At 36.6% G+C, this 24112-nt stretch overlaps 1 protein-coding gene across 1 annotated transcript; it reads left to right on the forward strand.

Moving 5' to 3' along the window:
- The first annotated feature begins 1381 nt into the window (after positions 1 to 1381).
- On the forward strand, positions 1382 to 20777 carry LOC117424525 (transcription factor 20-like). The gene is made up of 6 exons (XM_034040927.3): positions 1382 to 1652; positions 5863 to 8452; positions 12896 to 12989; positions 13970 to 14019; positions 15833 to 15905; positions 16342 to 20777. The coding sequence occupies exons 2-5, from the start codon at positions 5870 to 5872 to the stop codon at positions 15881 to 15883; spliced, it is 2778 nt and encodes a 925-aa protein (XP_033896818.3). The 5' UTR covers positions 1382 to 1652; positions 5863 to 5869; the 3' UTR covers positions 15884 to 15905; positions 16342 to 20777.
- Positions 20778 to 24112: the final 3335 nt, after the last annotated feature.

The raw sequence follows: 24112 nt of genomic DNA on the forward strand, positions 1-24112 counted from the left end.
CTTTCTAACACCTTCACTTTTTGTATGCTTCTCTCCCTCAGTTCACGGTCATTTGTTTGTTTATTTATAGGTTACCCCGGGAAGCAGCCCAGCTATCAGCTCGGAGACCGAATCGCTCGGTCCTGCACCTCCGGGACGGCGGCTCCTTCTTTGAGCAATGGGATCCTGATGTTCACTAACACCACTTAGCCATAGCTCCTGTCCAGTGAAGTGTCTAATCCAATGTTTCCTGGCTCAAAGCCCCTTGTTAATTCTATTGAAAGCACCAAACAGCAGCGTTTTTGTAAATGAAATGATTTCCTGGCCTGAACCATCTCCCAACCAGGATCTCCCACCCGTCAAAGGAGCCGACAACTAGTATTCTACAGACTCAGATAATGCCTGATTTTGATACCAAAATTAATACAATTCAATATTGGAGCAACAGAATCCGGAACAAATTATGTGAAAGTATTTGATTGTATCAAAATAAAGTATCATGTAAAAGTACCTCACCACAGCATGTGGAACATTATATATATATATATATATATATATATATATATATATATAATCATTCAATAACCAGAGGCCAGAACTGTTACAAAAGTAGATCACCATATTCTATACCCTGATCAGCTCAAGAATGTGTGCTCTAAAGTTGTATTGCTTGTTCTCAAGATATTGCTTAAAGTAGAGGCGCACTACCCTCCAACAAGTGTTGGGTATCACTGAAACAATTTCATCATAGTAAAATGAATATGACTAAATTGGAAATGAAAAAAACATAAAGCAAAAATCTCATAAATTATGCATTGTATGGAAACTTTAGTAGATTGATGATAAAAAATAAAAAAATAAAAAAAAACATGAACACTATGCATCCATGTTTTTTTTTTTTGTTTTTTTTTACCAGTACGGTAACAAAAAGTTCCCATAATTTACATTAGGTCTACAAAAAGTTATATTAGATGTAGGCCCATGTTGTTTTATTGTGCAATAGTACTGTGTTAACCCACAGGTAAATAATTGCTGCTTTTTATTATTAAAACTTACAATCCAAAATATATTGAAATAAATTAACTATAACAGAATAGTAGTTAACAATTCCAATGTCAATGTGTTTTATAGAGGTGTAAGATAGATAGATAGATAGATAGATAGATATAGACTAAATAATCTCAGGGAAGATATTTTACTAATATTTTACTACTACTATTACACAATAATATAGATATTTTGATTTTTGTAGCACCCTACATAGTGGTTCGCGTGTTGCTAATTTTAACAAGTCGTGTACATAACCACCAGCCATATCATAGTGAACCACATTAATCCTTCACTATAAATACTAAAACAATTTTACTATTGTGAAATTCTTATGAAAAGCTGTGTCTGTTCAACGGCAACCCCTCCCCTTTGTGTACATCTCCCATGATGCCTCTGTATCACCACAGCTGACTGAATTTTTCTGGAGTGCTGCTCACGCTCGGGTAGCATTTAACATGTAAAAAGTACGGCTTTTTTTTTTTTTTTTTTTATCTCAACTGCAGTCATTCCGTAAACAAATGGCTAGTAGTTATTGGACTGTCAAGGGGGGGCTGATGCTTTAACGAGATGTGGGCTGCCATTGATTCCTGCATAAACCGTACATTTTAAACCCCCTCGTTTAGGTAAGTTTCTCATTTTCCACAACATTGACACAAGCTGCTTCTTTTGTTTCAACAGCGCAGGGCCTAGCGAAGCAGCATTGGCCTAGCCTGCGACACCAGACTCGGGTGGCAGGCATTTAATTGTCTAATTTTGAAATAAAGCCTGGAGTCCTTCATTTCTATATCTATCCATTAAGCGGCTCCATGGTAGTTTTTAATCGAGAACATGTATTATGTCATTTTAATAATAATTTTGAAAGACATGACTCATTTTAGCGTGACAAAGAAACGAGGTATTCTTATGAACGACTAATGTAACACTAATGGTAATTGTTAAATACGCGTTGTATAAATCTATTTAATCAAGCATATAGCATAGTTGACAAAATAATAATTCTAAAAAAAAAAAAAAAAAAAGGAAAGCGATATCGATGTACTTGGAAGAGCCGTTTACTCTGTATACAGAAGGGGTAGTTGTCTACAAAACTTTGTTTTATTAAGTTTGCACAAAAAAAGTGTAATTTCAATATATTTGAGATAGTTGCAAGATTAAAAACGCACGGTCAAATATAAAAATGAAGTGGTAGCTAACACAAAATTGACATACCAGTTTACAGACAGTACTATCCTGTGCGTTGGTTACCTCGTTTTCTGGTAACTGGTACATTCAGACAGTTGCGACGTATAATACAGTTTCTATGATGGACTATATGGCCATAAACAATCCGTACAATCAATGTAATATATTAAAAAGTTAGCCCATAATAATAATTACAAATATCATTTTAAACATGTATGTAGCGCACAGGGCCCTGCTCCCCTCGGCTGTAATACTGGGTCAATTACAGCGAACTAATGCGTACTAACTGGATGAGCCCATTTAGTGCGGAGGACGGTATAGTGCGCAACTTAATACCAATTTGCAACGAACTAAGCAGCTCCAGGTAGTCCCCAGCTGCGTAGTACAAATGTTTTCAATGGCAACGAACCCCAAATTACTACGATTGCCCCCTAGAGGATACTAAAACACTGTACTAACTTAGTCCAGCATGATTTAAGACTAAAGTTGTGGTGTTGTATTAACTCCTGAAACAAATGCAGTCTCAAAATATATTGCCAACATTTATGGAACTTAACTGTTCCCCATATTAAATACAATGATTTGAAGTCAAAATGTTTGCCAAAGTAGTTTCATTCTTCAAATTATAGCCTAGGCCTATATTTAAAAAAAAAAATGAAATACGACTTCAATATATCCTTAATTGTCACTCTGATTGTATTTACACCTTATATCCCTATTTGTAATGGTATATTGTTGATGGATATTAAAATGAGTACAACTAAACAGGGTGCCGTTCATACCTTATTCATTGATTGTACAACGGCCAATGCATTTTGTGATTTGTTGTTTGTGTCCTCTTAGAAATTAAATTATAGCAATATTGTGCAGAAGCTCTTTAAATATAATGATGTAATTATGCATTCAGTGGTGGGCAGTTGTTTTTAACAAGCTGTTCCCCTTATAAAGCAGTCTCCTGCCTTTATCTACACCTGCTTTCATGATGTGGAGCCACTACAAGAGACCTTTACGACCTTTAGTACGCGAGTAGTCTGCCCGAATAATATCCAACCGTTATTGCTGCGTGTGATTTCATTTACACCAATATGGCCTACACCTAAACGAATGCATTTGTTTTATATTGCCAAATGAGGACTAGTGGCAGTTTTGTTTTTTTCAATTATGCATTTCATTCATTTTAGTGCCGCTTTATGAAAATGAGAGTACATTTGATTTAAGAATAGTGCAATATGTTGTATGCAATTCAGCCCATTTACTTTTGTGCCTCAATTCATTTCTGTACTTAATTTGCATATGTAACAAAATGAAATCATTAAGATGTTAGGTTTCTCAATAAATAAAGTTATTAATAAAATTCAATGTACTTCCAAACACTGCAAAACATCAGAAAAACTGTGGACATGGTTAATCAATTCATGTTGACTTTAACCTTTTCCCCATTTAAAAAATAAAACCTACTACAAAAATAATAATAAATACATTTCCCAGTGCTGCTGGGCTTGTTAGCGGGATTTATAGCTGTATTACAGTTAAGATACAGAGGATTTAAAACAGAATTGTGGCGAAATGTAAAAAAATGCATACACACAAAAACCCCAGAAGAATGTGCCCGTGACCATAGGGATTTCGTTGTGGAAGACAACAAAGTACTGTAATTTCCTACATTATATCAAAAACAAAAGTCCCGAAAAAAGATTTACATAAAACCCGAAAATAGCTAAAAACAAGCACCGAAAAATACAATGAATAAAAACCGAAAAACAGAAGCCTTAATTTTATATAATACGCAGAAACCAACTTGTATTTTGAGCTCCCTCTTCAGTTCCTGTTTGGTAACACACTACAATTAAGAGCTTAGTCCTGCGCTGCGTACTAAAGTTGTGGATTAGCTGATCTCCAACTTTGTTCCGCATCTTTTTTCGTTGCAATTGGTACTAAATTAGCATGGAGCTGAGGATGATCCCGACATAGTACCGTACTAGCCAGTCCACATACTAAATTCCCAGGTTCGCTGCAGTTGACTCTCAAATGTCAATGGTATTATTATTATTATTATTATTATTATTATTTAACACATTGTTAATATAACCACCCATTTCCCTTTTTCTTAACGTATACATAAAACATTCATATTTCATTAGTCCTCATGTTATGCCAGCGCAGGGACCTGTGCTTTATACACTTTGTAATTAAAAATGTAATTTTAATAATGTACAAGCACAAGTAACCCCTGTGTGGTCCATTTGAATGTGATTGACCCAATTGAGCTAGTGTATGTTTTTGGTTGAAATTTCTACTGCGGCCCTATGTGAATAATTTGTGGAATTGTCCTAACTAAAACAATTCCATTTTTGTACCTTGTAGCTTTCTTAGTTTTAGTAACTCATAATGTTTTTTGTCTTCTTTGTTTTATGAGTTTATGCTGTTAACACTAGAACCACTGCGGTTATACTCATACCTAAAACTGCCACCGGCAGTCATTATGACAGTTACATTTTTAAACAACGTCAATATTAAAATGAAAGACAAACTATCGGATACAACTCAAAAGTTTTATTCAAGCACATCATATCAAACATCTGCACAGTGGAAACGCCGTATTCAAAATGATATATGAAGTATAAAAGGGTGTATTTTCCAACTTCCAACATATAAAGCACTACTTCAAAAAATGAAAAACTATAATAAAATAAACATTTCAAAAGAAACTAGTGTGTAAACAGGTTTATGTACAAACAAAACTGTAAAAACAAGATTATTTTTTATTATAAAACGAAAGGAAAATATGTTTTCTCTTGCATGTGTCTGTAGGTTTAGCACTGAATCCAGGCTGATTGGCAGCAGCCTGCTGCGTTGCAGTTTTCTGATCGAAATGTTTCTGCCGAAGTGCTGTGGCTATAGCGTCAAGATTAAATCTCTCCTACTGATATTTTCCCAGGTGCATTCCTTGTTCAAAACGAAGGAATTGCGTGCCGCCAGGTCCAGTAGCGATAACAACAGTCTTGTATATAAAAAATAGAATATTGTAGGTTATTCAAAATAAAAACATGTATTGTAAAAGGCAGTCAAAATGACTGCTTTGGTGGTTCTAGGTGGGCGGGATTATATATAACTTCCTTATTTTTGTAATCGGTATTATGTATTTAGGATAAGTCATAAACGGACAACTTTCAGACACACAGAGTAATTTTTAAATTTGAAAACCGCAAACCGTCAAAATGACAGCCACTGGTTCTAGTGTTAACTCTGTTTGGGGTTTATTATGGATGGAGACAGTAACAAGGATGAAAGTAAGACTCCCAAAGTATAGCAGTTTGAGCCATTTCAAGTTTTACTATGAACTTAATCAGCCATAGTGTAAAGGCATCATCTATATTGCAACCTTCAGATAACAATATGTGAGAAAGGTGTGTCATGGATTTATGTTATTTGTGATGACTTTAAAGTTTTAAACAACTAAACTTTAAAATGTCCCTGTGAAGCATAATTTGACTAGCATGGGGGCCTAATTAAGCTTACAGTAAAGCCCTGAATTAATTAAATTGTAATGCAATGGGGGTTGTATTGTCATTCCCTGTTTAACAGACTTCTGATGTTGATTAGTATTTCTAAATATTGTACAATTAACATTTTTCTCTGTGCTGCTTTTAGAGTTGCTATGGAACCCCCACCGCCAGATCAGTGTGATGGTTTACATCCTCAACAAGACCTTGCCCAATGCAGTATTCCTGTTGTTTATGACCTGTCAATAAAGCACAGAGACGGCCCACATAAAAACAATACAATGGAAGCCCTGCATGTGAGGAACAAACCAAACTGGTACAACAAGGGAGTCTTCCAGGAAAACAGCTCTGACCACTCAGCTCATCAGAGTGATCAAATCCAGCCAGATGATGCCTTTTCAAATACCACGGTCACACTGTCCTATGTGAGTCGATCTCATATGTTTTCTTCTCATCAGTCTTTGTCACATTCCTTGCATGAGCAGCTTCCCCCTCTCTGTGTTCCAGCTGTCAACAAAAAACTGTCTCTCCAGTCTCCTCCTTATGAGGGCAACACATTGGTGTCTCCACAGAATGAGAAAGAGGTGGAGCATCATGAAAATCATTCAGTACAAAATACCATTAAGCCATCTGGGGGAGCTCAGTCGAACACACAGTCAATTCACCAGAGAGAAAGTCCAGGACCAAATGGAAAACAGGCTACAAGTCAGTTGAATGTGACAGGACTTCACCTACAGCATGCAGGTGCTAATAGTGAGACCATGTCCTTCCATGACCGAAATGAAGACATTCACATACAAAATGGTACAGGTAACTGGTTATTTAAAAGTATGAAAAAGACAGCTTGGGCCCCTGGGGGCTTTAACAAAGAGAGTAAGTTAGCTGGATCCCAGGTGCTTGTAGTGTGTTCAGGAACTGAAGAACTGGTGGACTTGAACAGTTCAAGTTGTAGCAACAAATCTTTTATTCCAACGAATGGGGAATGCAATGGTCCTTTGCATGATGATACATTAACCCCCCCTGCTACCTCACAAGACAAAACTGGAGATGTTAAATATGATTTACAAGAAGCAGATGCTAATGCAATGTCAGTTTGTGGTGCAACATTGAAGCCTGGGGAACCCAGTGAAGCTCCTGCTGTTGCTGAAGCTACTACAGTATGTGTTGAAGGGGGGGATTCAGTTCAGGAGCACTGTGGCAAGCACATTGACATAAAAGAAGGATGTGATGTTAACAAATCGATTCAAGCAGCCACTGCAAATATGTTGGATTATTCCACAGAAATGCCGAAACCTTCCAATAGCCCTTCCCCAACAAGTACAGAAAGCGATGCAAAGACGGACGTAACTCAGTGCAGTGAGTCAAAAGCTTCTGATGTATCTCTGCCAAATTGTAAAGCAGGCCTAGGTGAAAAAACGATTGAAAGGAAAATTCTTCCTCCCCGTTCCAGAAGGGGAATACGGTTAGAGGAAATTGTGCAGTGTATTACCCCATCTAGAACCAGAGGTAAATCTGCAGGCTCAAAAACGCAGGCCCTTGAGGCTAGTCGTCGGGAAGCCTTGGTATCTTCAGAAGTAGAAGACTGCATTGAGAAGTCATCCAGTCCTGAAGAGGATAGTTTAAAGGATTCAGTTATTTCTAAGGAAGATTCAGATAAAGTAGGTAAAGAAAGGTTAAAAAACAAAACATCTACCTCCGATGAGGTAACTATTGATGCATCTACATCTCTGCAAAGCAGTACATCTCTAGAGGCAGTCATCCATATGCCTAAATGTTTAAAAGAAAAAACGTTTTGTGACAAAGAAGTAATTTACCTATCTCCACCAGAGAAGAAAAACCTTAGACCAGCATCCACCCCCAAGTCGTGCCAGAATAGTAGTGCATCACCACAAAAAGGCTCGCCTGGCAACAATAAATATGCAGAAACAAAGAAACCCAGTATGAAAAGAAAGAGGAAAAAACACAATGCTGGACTGTCCTCAATGTTTTCTCCAAAAGAACCTGAAATCAAATTGAAGTACATCAACTACAAAGAGGAGAAAAGGGACAGTAAAATTGATACGTTTTCACCTTACGTCAGATTAGAATTAAAAGATTCAACGTACACCATAATCAACTACCCAGAGGAAGAAAAGGCAAAGCTTAAAGGAAAAAACAGCAGCCAGGCAACCCAGAGCTACTCCCCTGGTGCAGTTCCCATAACCTCTTGTTTGCTGCTGGGCCGTTTGAGCAGTGACAGTAAAAGGAGAACACATCTAGTCTGTTGTCTTTGTGGCAGGTCTGCCAATGCAATGGATCTGGGTGATTTGCACGGACCGTATTACCCTGAGGGTTTCAAACCTTTGGGAAAAACGCATGCAAATGTGCAGGTTTTGAAAGACAATGACAGCGATTCTGATTCATCATGTAGTGTCAAAGAAAGAAAACACAGTCAGACTGTCACAGCAGGAGAGTCTCCTAGCAGGCCTTCGCAACACAGCCGCACGTCGACGAAGGAAGCCTGTTTGATTGGGCAGAGGCGAAGGTGGAGTAGTGATGGAAGTAGCACCAGGACTCCTGTTCCTAAGAAGCCAAAGCCCGACCCAACCGCAGATGATTGGTACAGCCCCCCCGTAGTCCCGCTGGACAGTAGTGAATATTGGATTCATGAAGACTGTGCAATATGGTGCGCTGGGGTATACCTAGTGAAAGGAAAACTGTATGGGTTAGAAGAGGCAACAAAGCTTGCACAAGAAACGGTAAGGAATTCATTATTTACAGGGCATTTTACTCCTTGAAACTCCCCAGTTACATCTTATGCTTTTATTGTAGGTTTTGTTAAAGGAAAAGTCCTTGTCTTAGAAAATTGGAAAAAATAAAATGCACCCATTTCACCACAAAGGTTAATGTCATTCTGGCATTTGAATATCAATAGATAAAACTTTTGAGCAAAATGACTAGACTCTTGATTGGTTGGGCCAATGATTTTCAAACTTTAGGCCCTGTACCCCTTTCCATATAATCTAGTCTACCGTGTACCCCCATCTGAGATAGGGTCATAATATACCAATGAAAACATATGGTGTTTTGTAATTACTAGATTAAGTACTGTAAATGGACAACTGCTGTTAAAAACTAATGAAATAAAATACAATTAGTTAACCACGGTGCAAATGCACCAACTAAAAATGCATTGTAAAATGATTTCAAAATCCAGACTCCAATAAATATGCTGAAACGAGTCCAAATTAAGAGTCCAAAAACAGGTTAAGCTTCTGAGAAACAAAACTTTAGTTCGAATTTAAAACAAAGTCAAAAAGCAATTCAACAAAAGTCGTGCATTTCTGCCAACAAATGCAGAAGTGTAGAGAGAAAACAGATTTCTTTGTTACAAATACAGTTTTTTTTGTTTGTTTTGTTGTTTTTTTTTGTTTTTTGGGGTTTTTTTTTTTTAAATAATTGAACTCAAATTTTATCGTTGAACACTTGAGCTGAAACCATGTAAAATGCTATGTGTGTCTTGTGTGGTATCAAATCTAGCCAGAATAAGCACATTGTTTTGAAGTGAATATTTCCAAAAGCTCATTTGTTGAAAGTAGAAAGGGGATATTTATGTCAGGCAGTCAAAAATGACTTTTAGCAAAATTCTTACATGTTCAAGTGTTTAGTGTAGTAGTCTGTTTGTGTCAGTTGTAAGACAATTAAAAGCTTGTTGATGGGCACTCTCTGTATGATATGAACACATTCAATGGGTCTGGAGTAGGAAATCCATTTGCAGACACTTCCCAATCCCAGGATTTAGGGATTGATTTTTTTGTTTGTTTGTTTAGTCCCAGGATTCCATTTTTATAATAATAATAATAATAATATTGTGCTTTTGCTTTTATTAATAATTACCGGTGTGGAGGCGTAAGGTAATGCACACACATGACAAAGGAGTTCTTCAACGAATGAATTAATAATTAAAAAACACATACAAGTATTGCAAGTAAAGATAAGTCGTGTCGCTCTGGCTCCAGCGCAGAACAAGTGAGGGATTTCACTGTAAAAGTAGGGCGGCCCAGCTGCCTGCTCAACTCAATAATACTGTTATTTAAAAACGTAAACTTAGATAAAACACTGAACTTTTAAACTCCAGAAAGTAAACTTGCCTAGTAAATACTACACATTTTTTAAAATAAGCAACATCATACAATGACAATCTTTGAGTTTTTTGTTGTTTTAGCCTACAGACTGCAGTAACACCCTGCTATTTCAATCTGTAAATTAGCCATGTGTGCGTTCAACCTCAAAGCACTGTCAGCAGCCGGCTGGGTGTTTATAGCGTTAACCTCGCCCAACAGAAAGGAAACGTACACCAGTACGGCTGTGGTTTTATTTGAAAGGAGGGTCAGCATTGTTTGATTCAGTTGCTAAGTCATGAAGTACTACAACATGGTTTTTTAAAAAATAATAATTTTCCTCCATTACAGGATTTTTCTTGCGTATCCCCCAACGAGAGCTGGAGTACCCCCAGAGGTACGCGTACCCCAGTTTGAAAACCGTTGAGTTAGCTAATCACACTCTTTATAATGGCTTACCCAAATTTAATTAGACTTTTCCTTTGTAACTGATCATGATCTGTTACAAGTAGTCTTTTCACAGACTTTGTCTATAGGTCTTGGTTTTGACATCTAATTGTCTGAAGTATTTAGTTAGGCTTGATTTAAATAATACATGAGGATTTGTTTATTTCTACATGCTGTCGATGGTGGAATCACTTCTTAATCGTACTGACGCCTGTAAGTTTAATCTTCCTGATAGTTTGTCTATCAAGTTTATTTGGGCTCTGGTTAACCAAGCTAGTATAAATAAGTAACGCCTGGGAGAAATGCTTCCGAAAAGCCATGACGTGAAGACACTTGTGAGGCAGTGAGAACAAGTGCTTTGTTTTTGCAGTGCTCTATAAAACCTCCAGCAAGGATCTATTGGTGTCTCCAATGACTCCATTAAGAATGTATTTATGCTTTTAGACTATTAACAATTAAAACAGCTCATTAGAAGAAAAAAAAAATCAATATGAACCACATTGGATGTTGCACTGTATTCTATTTTTTTAAAAAAAGAAAAAACTTGTGCTGTCCTTTAAATACCTACCAGCTTCATATTAGGCTATAGCGTTTTGTTGCATTGTGACACATCCAGCAATTCTTTTGTGTATTGAATTTTTTTTTCAGGATAATGACTATACTTGCTTTAATTGCATCACATCTGCTACTAAAGGCATTTCTACAGTCACCGCTCACATGGTTTCTTGTTATTTTTTATTTAAAGACAGGCGGTAGCACAACGGGGCAGAACACTCCACAAATGACTAGTTTGACAAAACAAATGACCTTTTGCCTGATCTAATTGAAGTATCCATTTTAACATAATCAAGATTATTTTAATATTTATATTCAAATATCTTTGATTTATAGGGGGTCCCCGAGTGGCTCCTCCAGTTAAAGCGCTGCTGCTGGGCGCGCAGGATGAGTCATACAGCTTGGATGGCGGCACATTGGCACATTGGCTCTGATGCTCCCGGGGTGGGAGATGGGAATTGCGCAACAGCTAATCCTACGGCCAGACACCGAGCACATTTAGAGTGGATAAAAAGCAGGGCTGATCTCTGTTCTCCGGGATCGGTAGCCTGCCCACCTCTGGTCTGGATTGCTTGGTGTAAAAGCGATTCTGGCTTTAAACTTGTGAGGTCAGAGGACACTTGCACGCCCTCAGAGTGTCTGTGCTGTGTGGGGACTCGCTGCGGTGAGGAGAAAAAACATAATTGGACATTCCAAATTGGGGGGGAAAATAAATACAAATAATAATTGGTCACTCTAAATTTATATAAATACAGTTTTTAAAAAAATCGATTTTATAAATCATTATTTACCAGTGAACATCATATGAGCATAAGGTTTTTATCTGAACACTTCTGGTCAGTATTACAGCATCAGCTGTTTGCAACCAAATTCAGCACCATACTTCACAGACTCTGCCTGGTTAGAAGTGCATCCGACTTGTCACAAAACACTGTTATATAAGCCAGGATATCTGCTGACTGACTAATGTGGTTGAACAGGTGCAGTACTTGCTAAGCGCAGTGTTTTATCACACCCAAAAAACTCAAAAGTATAGTTTTTACAGTATATTTGCTTTTTTTTAACCACCATTAATTACCAGGCTTGTCATGCAAATACATCCTGCGTACACTGTCAGTGACAGGAATCGTGAACCAATGACATGTTCCTGATTTGAAATTGGATAAAACTGTGGATGCTTTGACGTTGACATGACATTTACAGTCCCAACCAGAAGTGAAAGTGCAGAACTCACTGACACTTGTTCCGGTATCTCTTACTTACTCTGTGTTCTTTCTGATTGGTACCTGGTTTTCTATTCTCTCAGTTGTAGGCATCGCCCTCAGTCTTCAACACAAATAGAAGTGTTGGTGCTGTTTGGCTAACACCTTGGATTACTGTGTCTGTCTGCCCCAATATTTTCTGCTGCACTTGCAATACTCCAAAAAAAAAAATATTATATTCTATTCACAGAAAAAACACCGAAGTGGTACTATCTGGGTGAAGTGTATCTAACCTATTAACATCCTCTTCTTATAATTCCTTTCAGAACTACTAAAATAATGCATGGCAAAATTGCAGTTTCAGTGGTATTTTACAGAAAAGGGCACATTTTACAACGCAATGGCATTGTGCTTTCCTATCACTGTTATTAAAATATGCGACTGAGGCCTTAGTTTTTTCATTTGGACGTGTACATTTTTCTATGTAACTTTTTGACACTCCGTAGTTATTGTGGTGTCTGAACATCTTGTTGAAGCACCTTGGTATTCTTTATCACCATTTTTTTTTTTTTTACCCTTTTACAAAAACATTTTTGTATGGAGATTTTTCCATCACTCAGTTGCCATGTTTGCTGAGGGAGCTGCAGTTACACCTGTCGTGGTCATTTCTCAAAGCATCAAATTAAAATGATCACTGGTTGAAAAAGGACAATTAGTAAGCCTGGTAATTGTCTAAGCAACGATGGAGAACACAAGTAGTGGGATGGTGTGCAGCAGATTGTTGGGACACGATAAAAGCACAGATAAAAAGAACATGCTACAGCACTTGGGCCATGTTGAGAGAAAATACTGTAATTTTCTTTTGTTTTAATTCTAGGTATGTTCCACTTGCCATACAACTGGTGCCACATTAGGCTGCTATTTCAAAGGGTGCCCGAATAAATATCACTATATTTGTGCTATTCAGTCAGGTAAGTCTATTTTAGCATATACTGACGCTTCTAAATTATGGGAGTTCTTGTAACAGAACTATACGAATGTGTTCCATTTAAAATATTTCTATTTGAGCCCTCATGTTAATCTCGGAGGTAAAAGGCAACTAAAATATTGGATCACAAAGATATTAACTTTTATCAGTATACTCCAAATAAAAATAAAATATCAGATTTCCCAAAATAATTGCCTAATACTTATTAACCCTGTAAATGAAAACTTCCACTAAAGTATTTTGTACGCACTTTAACTGGTCATATTATTGGGTAATGTTAGCAAAATGTCAATGGAGCTACGTAAGATTTATACACAGTTGGGGTTCATGTGGTGAGCCATTTTTATCCTTTTCAGTATTTTAAGGATGCAGACTTTTCACTTAAGTGCAGATATAGTTTGCTCTACCTTTCCACTAATGGTGATGTCAACAAAACATTTGCAATCTGACTTTTCCCAAATAATTTCTGTATTAAATCAAGCTGTGGAATGTCTGCAGTAGTGCCAGTCTGCTACTACTGTGTCTGAGAATGTGAGGCCCTTGCCATGCTTGGTAGAGATCCCAGTCTGACCTGAACCCTTCCTTTAACCCTGCAAAGTTGTACTAAAGCTTTTTGTCCCTGGCGATGGGGAAAGAGTGGAATCAGGCATGCATATGTATTCAGTACATGGGTACCAATTTTCTAAGGACCACAAATTATTAATTGTATAATCTACTAGGAAATGGTCTGTTCTACATACAATCTCACATACTGACAACTAAATAGTTTTACCCTTCTTCAATTACTAAGACAACACAAGTGTAGACCCCCAAAATTACATACTGGATTTTAGACGCCCCCTAGCTCTTGAATTGTATTTAATAAAATGTAGCTCTATTTTTGCTTCATAAAGTTGAATGGAACCTGTGTGCCCTGCATGTAACGTTTTTAATAATCATATTCCTTTACAATTGTCTTTCCAGATTGTGTTCTAAGTGAAGACAACTTTTCAATGAGATGTACCAAGCACAAGGTAGGAGTCATTCTCTATAGTCACAGTAACTTTGTCCAGAAACATGCAGCAAAATCTTGTGATCCTAATAATTTCTTAGTTTATGGTAAGTATGTGTATCTTAAATATATTTATAAGGGTCCAATTGATTATGTATCACTTAAACCGTACAGGGTTATTTTGGGCAGCCATTTATATCAGAAAAATAGCGTTTGCTGTTTGCCATTCCCATTGATTTCAATAACAAAGGTATTGTTTATACCGTGCTAAGTACTTCGTATATTTCGGGCAAACTCAGCTGTTTGGATCTCCTTATGTGCCATTCACATAGATTTAAATAACAAACACACTGCTTATTACACTCTTACTAATCCACAAATCAGCTGTTTGCACTTTGTTGTTTTGCCGTTCACATAGATTTCAATACAAAAGGCAGCACTTTGCTGTAGTAAAAGCTTGACAGATTGATCAATCAGCTGTTTGCCACTCATTACTAAGCGATTACTCCTATACTGTACCTTGGCTATTTAATCCCTGTACACAGTGTCAGGTTTATTTACAGTTTGTAAAAACAGCACTGACTGCAACAGCAAGCAAGCATGTCTGGAAAGAGAAAAGCAATGAGCATCAGCATGAAAATTCAGTGTAAATAAAATGTCTCCTAGATACTGTGTGCTTGCTAAAGCATGCTTGGAACTCTGTCAGTCTGCAAACAATGCAACGTTTTTTTTAAAAAGCTGTGAACAATGTAGGAATGGACCTGGTTATAGACTGAGGAAGGGGATGGGAGTACTCTGTAAATGTGTGTTTGTAAACTATGTTTATTCTTGTTCAGATCTGTTAGCGTTCTCTGTGTTTTGGTGCTTGTGTGAAGATAGTCTGTGTGCGAGTGCGTCACTGAGGGGGGTGGGAGCAGGTCTGACACGAGCAGTCAGAGATAGGGAGTGTTTGACCAATGAGTGAGGATGGGGGAGGGACTTGGGGGTGTGTGTGGAGATTGAGTTTGTGAGTGAGAGGAGAGGAATGAGAGTCATTTTTCACTAAAAGCTTAAAAAATAAGACTGCTGTTTCCTACTGCTTTAAACAGCAACTGTTGTCTGTCTCGTTATATCCTGTAAACCCCACAGCTCAGTGCTATAATATGTAAATAAATCCTGTTCGCCTGCGGGGTGTATCAACTCCAACCTCCATCTCGATCTCCTGCCTGTCACTCAGCAGCGAATGCACACATCCACATGGCAACCACTAGTCTGTCACAAGCATTAATACCCTGTATCTTTCTAAACAAGGGATTTAGGGAAGCTCCCCAATAAAAGCTGAATCTCAAAACAATAATTGTGTGTATAATGATATTTAAAACAGGATTCATTTATCCACCTTTTTACATATCTGCCCTTACTCTGGTCCCATCGCAGTCGGATATGCGACGGATTACTGTACTTTTTATTACATTCATAGGTTTTAATACATCTTTTTTTATTAGTGTAAGGAGTGTCTTAATAAAGATTTTTAACAGCATACACGCTTATTTGTTTTGGTTATTGTACTGGTGATTTGGGCGACGTTTTGATTGTCGTGTTATTGTGTTGGATTTTATATCGTCCATCGCTTACTGCGGGTGAATCACGTTAACACAAACGCACCCTTTCTAAACGGTGGCGACTGTAGTACCAGTTTGCCTTCAGTACAAAATCTATACTTGTACTGTAAAATGCACCCTTTTCAACAAATAAAAAACAAACTCTTTACTTTTGACAGCTGCTGGATGGGTGGATTTCAGTTATATGTACCCTAAATAATAGGAAAACCTTGTTGTCTTTTGCTTGCTTTACAGAACAAATCTTTTAAAGGGTCTGCTGCAACCGGTAGATTAGAAAGCAGGTGACAGAAAAAAACAAAGGGAGAAGGTATGCAAGGTTCCACAAGTGTTTTGTTTTTCTTAACTTTCTTCCAAATACTTACCAACTCAAATTTTAGCATTTAATTTTGGCAAAATAAATGTAATGCTCAGGAATGGAGATGGTGGCACTGCTGTAGTCACGCATGGTATCACGAGAACCTTCCCTAATGGCTCTGCAAGCACACCTCAATCTTGAACTGCCCCTCTACACCAAATAGCTATAGAACCAGGCACTCGACTGAGATTTAACTTGAGAGAATTAGAATCTAGGTCACAGGGATCTGGTTATTCATGCTATTTATGTAATGTAAATGCAGAATTAAACAAATTATTATTATTAATACATTTGAGGCAGGTGAGCTTTAAAATGCCCAACCAAGAAGATCCAAGTAATTGTTTGTAGTTCCTGATTTTAGATTGTTTTGTTTGTTTGTTTTTTGCAGGAGTATTCCACCATTGCAGTGAAAGATTTTACTTCTGGTGACTTCACACCAACGGACAAAACTATACTTCAAGAATGTGATTTTGGTTTGCTAAACCTTCATTTTCAATTTTTCTTCTACAGCTAGAGCCAAGTACAGTTCCTGGAATTGGCTTTATCTTTCAGAGAATTATCTTTGCTCCATGGTTGACAACAATAAAAAAAAAAAAAATACATCAATTGATTTTTATGGAAGGGAGATGCGCCTTGTAAATAACTCACTATAACTGGATATCCTTGCAGTAGTTGGGAATCAGTTATGCTAAAATAAGCCATGACATTTGCCTTCACAAATTAATTAAATTGAAGTTTAATAGCATTTGATGACCACACGTATTTCTACACCCCCCTCACCCCAACCACCCCCACCCCCGGTCACAGCCCATACTAAAGTCAGGGATGAAATTTAGACTTTCTGGTTTATATATTATGACCTTTGCACTGCTCTAAAATGAAACTGCAGCTACAATACACTGGGTACACATTGTCAGATATTTCTGTAGAGAAGTTAGGAGTCTTGGTACTCCCATGTTGTCCTTACTGTCATTTTTATTGTTGTTTTTTGGTAAATTGTTACTTCGCTCATAATCAAGGTCTCCCATTAGTTTCAGCAGGTTGCAGTTTAAAAAAAAAAAAATTTTAATCTAAGTCCATTCCTTGTGATCTGCGAGTAATGCAGAACATTTTGTATTGTTTATAATAATAAATGTTATTTATTTTTATTTTCATATGTGGTCTATTTTATCTTAATTTAAAAGAAAAATATTTTATAGTGTTGTAGCGATAGCCAGGGCACATGTTAATTTAAATTTTGTGTTTAACCAAAATGTGAAACCATTGAAATTTACCCATTGAAATCTCATTACAAAGGGGGTCCTGGAAGATTTCAGTATGCAGTAAACTGTTAAAATAACATGGTACAAAAACAGTCTTGAGAAGAATGCTCTACAAATTCAGTTTTAGCAATCCATGATATGAACTCTTTGTAAACCATGTATGCAGACAATGGCTCTTATTTTCAGCAAGTTGTTCCAAGGATTCCTTTAATGAGCTTGTAGACCAAACCACACCTCTTCGACATGTTCATATTTGCTGCCCTCTTGTCACAGTACCTGCTTGTAGACAGACTATAGAAAATTAAACACAGGGTGGTCTAGAAGGTGTGGTCTGTACTCTCCCAACTGCGTGGAAGGAAAAAGATAAAAAATCAGTTTCTGCCCTGGTTATTGGTACGAAATCATAACATACATATCCCCTCAAACTACCAAGACTGCACTATCTACAACTTCTAAAACATTTATCTTTAAAAATGAACTCCGATCAAGGGGTTTAAACATTTCTTCTAGTGTTACTGAAGATAAAATAAACCACACAAGGAAATGGACACAGGAGTTTATTATACAATGTTCTGTATCTCTTTAAATCGAAAGTGTAACAGATGATCTTTGTTACCTTAGCCCTGTGAAACCACAACACTCCGCTTGAGTAAGAAACGCTATCCAAATCTCAAAATATTAATTTAAACCTTGCAATCTTTATCATTTGTACTAATTAATATACTTCCAGTTACAAATTAGAGAGCCGTTTACATTGTTTCAATCTGCTTGATCACAAACAGCAAGGAATCACATGTTCTAGAGGAGAGAAAATCTGGCACAAGCTGTATTAACAAATGTGTATCATTTATAACATGTAATGCTTAACACTGCAAAAGTTAAGTTAGTTGTAATCCTTTACTGCAGGGTGAAGTTTGGTTTTAAAAATGTATGCTTAAAATTTGAATTGTGAAAAGGTGGTATGTTTTTATTTATTTACTATTGCTGAACGGGTTAGTTTAGTCTTTTTATACCTGAAGAAATGTGTATACACCCCCCCCCCCCCCCGGGTAAAATGTGTTTTGAGTTTGGGGTTGGTATGATGTAGTGGTTAACTTTCTTATGACTGAAGTCCACTTCACAAAATCTACCATAACTGACTTATTTGTTACACATCCTGTAGACAGGTGAATTAATAGCATTGGGGGTGAAAATGCTTAGTTCTTTTAGGGCTTGGACACATTTACTTTTTGGGGTAAGGTGGTTGACCCATATATGGTCAATGGAAAGACGTTAAAGATGTTTTTTTGTTTTGTTTTGTTTTTACAATCCTACAAAAGCCATGCAAATCTAATTCATCTTTATCTTGTTTTTTATTAAGTACAATTTCACATGTTGATATAGTTTCTCAACATATTGTACTGTGGCTGTGCAAGACCTCATCCTAAGTGAGTGGAAATGACTGGGTGGCTAATGCATTATATTTATTGTAATCAGAATTAAAATATTAAAATAAAGAATATAATTGGCAGAATTAAATACTAGCAAAAAAAAATAAAAAAATAAAAAATGCAAACAGCTGGTTGGCCTACAGATGCTAAGGTCTAAATTAATAAATACAGGGTTGGGTCTAAATACTTCTGTAGGTCCGATTATTCAAATAGGGATAGTCTCTTCCTGTATTTTTGCATAAAAACAAAAATACACTGAAGAACCTTTGTTAATGATATTAAATGACTGTGTTATAATTATCCGGCCCTGTTGTATTATAGCAGTTGCTGTGCGTGGTTTGGTATTACTGAAAATGGTCCAAATAGACACATTTGTTGGCTGCACATTTTTGTTCCAAAGCAAGAATTTAAGGATGGAAAAATAGTAGCATCAGCAATTACAAGTAAATCTCAAAATAGCTGTGTTTTTTTTTGGTTTTGTTTTTTTTTTTTTTTTTTTAGCATTCATATCATTCAATATTAAATGTGATACACCCAGACCTATAGTAGGTGGTGGTTTACCTGGGGCAACTGACTGCGAGGGTATCCAGAATTACAGAATTAGTGCTTTTTGTTGCTGAATTTGCCCAGTTCATATGTTTATACGCCTGTTCCTTTGGGGCTTTTGGCACAACATCTCTATTATACACCAATCAAATCTGACTGGAACATTTAGCACCTATAGTTTACTTACATTCTAAGGCAATGTAAATGTGAAGCTGTTTTACCATATAAAATATATATTTTCAATTTTATAAATCAGCTGTTGATTGAAAGTGAGATTTATTTATTTGTTTGCCATAATTAGTGTTTATTTCTTAATGTTAATTTTTTATTTGAGATTTCATGGCATATGTATGTGCAATGTTTGCCTTAATCTGTTACAGATGATTGGCACTTGGAAATGTTTCCTTTTGAGAAGGTTTTCAATAATAAAAAGTGCATTTACTTTGTCACCATGTGTGTGTCATGGAAATTTAAATCTAGATTTTGTTTTAGAAGAATATATTGTGTATGTACATAATTTTTATGATTAATTTTGAATTATATCTAATTTATAAAAATCACAAGCAAGACTTGTTGGATAAGAATAATCCTGCATTTCTGTTTTACTTTGGATGGTCCACTTCCTTTTTTAAAAGCAACATTTTGGTTTTGTAGAATTAATGCTCATATGAAGTGTTCAGACAAATCTAGAGAATTTCTACAGTAACCAGCAGGATTGTATGAACTGTTGACCAATGAATCCTTAACTTAAAATAGATGCCAAGAATTAGGTGAATTTAAGCCATGGTAAGGTTACCATAGCAATAACAATAAGGAGTCGGTATTTGTATTCTCCCGCCAGTCCTGTTCTATTGCATAATGGACTACAGTAAAGGGATCATTCCACAATATTTGTCTTTCCAGTGATGGATGTTAAACATGCATGATAACAGTTTTGTGTGTTTGTTAAAAACAAGTTTTGTTTTCGTTGGTTTTTTCACCCAAAACCAGTGTAATCTGGTATTTAAAAAAACCTGCTTCCAGTTTTGTCATGATGCGATTATGAACTATTAAGAGTAGGTTCCTTGCTTATGGTGCAGAATAATGCCTTCTTAAATGTATCTTCCCTTACAGGCAGGCAGCTTTTTTTTTTTTTTTTTTTTTTTTTTTTTTTTGTTAAAGGGAAAATATTAAATGTTTAGGGTGAGTAGAAAATGTGACATTCACTGCAGTGGATAACATCAGGGAATTAGTGGGTCAAAGGGATGGGTAAGATTTGAGGAAACTGCCCTACTTTAGGCCTTTAATCATGAAGACAGTACCCGCCTTTTAGAGAAATGGAGGAGGGGGTGTGTACATATGTTCATTTTCTCATGGTTTATTTTTAACTGCATTCCTTTTTAAGAGAGACATTCTCATTAGATAGTACAATAACACTGTAATGTATGGGATTCTAATTTAAATGTAAAAAGCATTGGTAACTTTTTATTATTGTAGTTGTGTATAATTGAAACCACTTGGAAGGTTGTTCAACGCATTGCATTATAAAAAGCTTTTTTTATGATTATTTTATTATTATACTGTAAAATAAAGTGTTTGTTTATCCAGTTTTGACTTTTCATTCTCTTTCACCACTGTTTTTATCGTTTTGGATTTTACACCAATCATCTTAGATAATTAAATATGTGAAATTAAATTTATATGGTTCACATATAGTGACATGGAAGAATGGAAATGCACATTTAGTTTGGGCTTGCAGGTATACAGACGGTGACTTGGACATTGACCTCTGACCTAATCTGTCTTCTGTATTCTATGATTTTCTCAGTAAAGTTATAATACCTGTGTTGTCCAGTAAAAAAAAAAATTCAAAAACCTTTTCACTGCCACATTGTTTTAACCTCTGTCCGTATCAATAATGCAGACCACAACCTTTAATATTATGTATTTACAGTTGATCCACAGCTAAAAATTGATCTACAGTGTGCAGCACTTATAAAACAAAAACATACACCCTGTCATTCTATCACCAGGGAATATACTACAGGGAAACTTTCTTTGTCCTTTACATTTTACTAAGTTTGAGAATATATATTTTTTTGTTTGTTTTAATTTTTGTGAATGTAGTTCAGAACTACAACAAACCTTTTGCCTCACCTTGATTTATTTAAAACACAAATTTCAATATCTACAGAAAAGGACTGTGTTGAAGATTGATACTGAGGTAAGCTGCAATTGACTAGAATCCAAGGACCATTTAAAATCCTATAATCTTACCGGCTCAAACAGGCATCTTGATTCATGTGAAGATCTTCTCGATGCTGGGATAAATGAAGATTAGGTGGGCACCATGTCTTTATTCATTACAGTGAACAAATGAAAGCTGACTAAAGTATCCCATTTAATCATTTAGACATTGCCCTGGATACGTTTTGGTTTGAAATATATATTATTTGTAATGTTATTACCTGAGACAAGTGTCCTTAATTAAGTTAATATGATTAATAACACTATGTAACACATTTTTTGTTCCTGGGTAGTAAGTGTTATTTCCTAATTGCTTATGCCTCAAAAGTATAGAAAATGGCTATTATTCCACACAAACTTTGCTTTTGTGACCAGGAGTGATATTTTGAAAAATTACCTATTTCCAATGAGAAAACGGGCGGATTTGTGTCTTTTCGTTCACATAAAGTCAGAAAAAAACAACATATGAATCCAAATTAACATGTATTTATACTAAAGTAATACAAAAATGACTACAAAAGATTTGGAAGTGAGTAGTTTTTCGAGATTTACGATTATACTGTAAATCACTTTCACGAATCAGCCCCCAAATGTAGTCTCCCATAAGTATTCTGTGAATTTAAATCTTACACAAGGTTGTTTATAAATAGTAATTTCTGTGTCTGCAGCTGCTGGCTAACACCGCTACAAACATTTCAATACAAAGAGTCCATCTCCTTCTCAGCCACTTTTCACGGACTTGCCTTAGTCTTGAAGAAGGTCATAGAAAACGCTTGCTTTAACCCTATCCTAGTACCACTTTAAGTAAAAGAAAATACTCAGACAAATAAAATGTCATGTTCAAACAACTTTAATAGACTTTTTAAAGTGTGTTGCTTAGAAACTGTTTTTTGCCACAGAATATCCGATAGCTGTTTTTTGTTTTGTTTTTTTGAAATCTGTGTTCCATCCTTTGAAAATTGGACCTTCACATTGCTGCGAGATTGGTTTCTTCAGTTCATCATGGATAGCGAGCTACTTTTTGATCTGCTTGCTGTTTTATTAGATAAGAGCTACACAGGCAATTAATATGAAGTGAAAAACTGGAACAAAAATGTGGCACTAGACAAGCTCATTTCTTCAAATATACCCTGTGGTAGTTCAATTTAAAATGAAACTACTTCCATAGCAACTATCAAATATTTGTCCTAGTCATCTAAAGCACTGTGATCAAGTCTCTGACACAAATGGATATATTGGCTTGAATCCCAGTGGTGTTTGTTTCATATATATTATAATAAATAATTGTTTGAATTTTTTTTTTAAAATAAGCTATCTGTCCAAAAATGTGCATAAGCAGCCAAATCCAGCCACATTATTATGGGATATCAACTAAAGGGACCAAGTTATATACAAAAAAGGTCAGCCCTGGCCACAGATTCTCAATCGGATTGAGGTCTGGGCTTTGACTGGGTCATACTAAGACATTCAGGTTCTTGTTTTTAAACCACTCCAGTGTAGCTTTGGCTGTGTGTTTGGGGTCATTGTCCTGCTGGAAGGTGAACCTCCGTCCCAGTCCCAGGTCCTTTGCAGACTGAAACAGGTTTTCCTCTAGAATTTCCCTGTATTTGGCTCCATCCATCTTGCCCTCAATCCAGACCAGTTTCCCAGTCCCTGCCGATGAAAAGCATCCCCATAACATGATGCTGCCACCAACATGCTTCACCGTGGGGATGGTGTTCTCAGGGTGATGAGCAGTGTTGGCTTTGCGCCACACATAACGTTTTGCGCTAAGGCCAAAAAGTTCAATTTTGGTTTCATCAGACCAGAGAGCCTTTTTCCACATGTTTGCTGTGTCTCCCACATGCCTTTTGGCAAAATCCAAACGGGATTTGATATGGGTTTTTTTTCAGCAATGGCTTTCTTCTCACCACTCTTCCAGAAAGCCCAGCTTTATGGAGCGTCCGGGTTATAGTTGTCCCATGGACGGTTTCTCCCATCTCAGCTGTGGATCTCTCCAGCTCCTTCAGAGTTACCATTGGCCTTTTGGTTGCTTCTCTGACTAATGCCCTCCTTACCTGGTCACTGAGTTTTGGTGGACGGCCTTCTCTAGGCAGAGTCGCGGTTGTGCCATATTCTTTCCATTTTTTAATAATGGATTTAATGGTGCTCCAGGGGATGTTCAAAGTTTGGGATATTTTTTTATAACCCAACCCTGATTGGTGCTTCTCCAGAACTTTATCCCGGACTTGTTTTGATAGCTCCTTGGTCTTCATGATGCTGTTTGTTTAGATATGCTCTCTAACAAACTCTGGTGCCTTCCAGAAACAGGTGTATTTAATCTGACACTTTAATTGCACACAGGTGGACTCCATTCAACTAATTATGTGACTTGTGAAGGCAATTGGTTGCACCAGAGCTTATTTAGGGGTGTCACAGCAAAGGGGGTGAATACTTATGCAATCAAGACTTTTCAGTTTTTTATTTGTAAATAATTTTGAAAAATATGTAGATTTTTTTCCCCACTTTGACATTATGGACTATTTTGTGTAGATCAGTGACAAAAAATCCTAATTAAATCCATTTTAATTCCAGGTTGTAACACTACAAAATGTGGAAAAGTCCAAGGGGGGTGAATTGTGTTTCTAACAGTGCCTTCCTATAGATCACCGATATGTCTATAAGGAGCTGCTGGGGGCATAGATAAATCTATTTT

This window comes from Acipenser ruthenus, chromosome 19 (genome assembly GCF_902713425.1).
Source record: "Acipenser ruthenus chromosome 19, fAciRut3.2 maternal haplotype, whole genome shotgun sequence".
NCBI classification, from domain to species: domain Eukaryota; kingdom Metazoa; phylum Chordata; class Actinopteri; order Acipenseriformes; family Acipenseridae; genus Acipenser; species Acipenser ruthenus.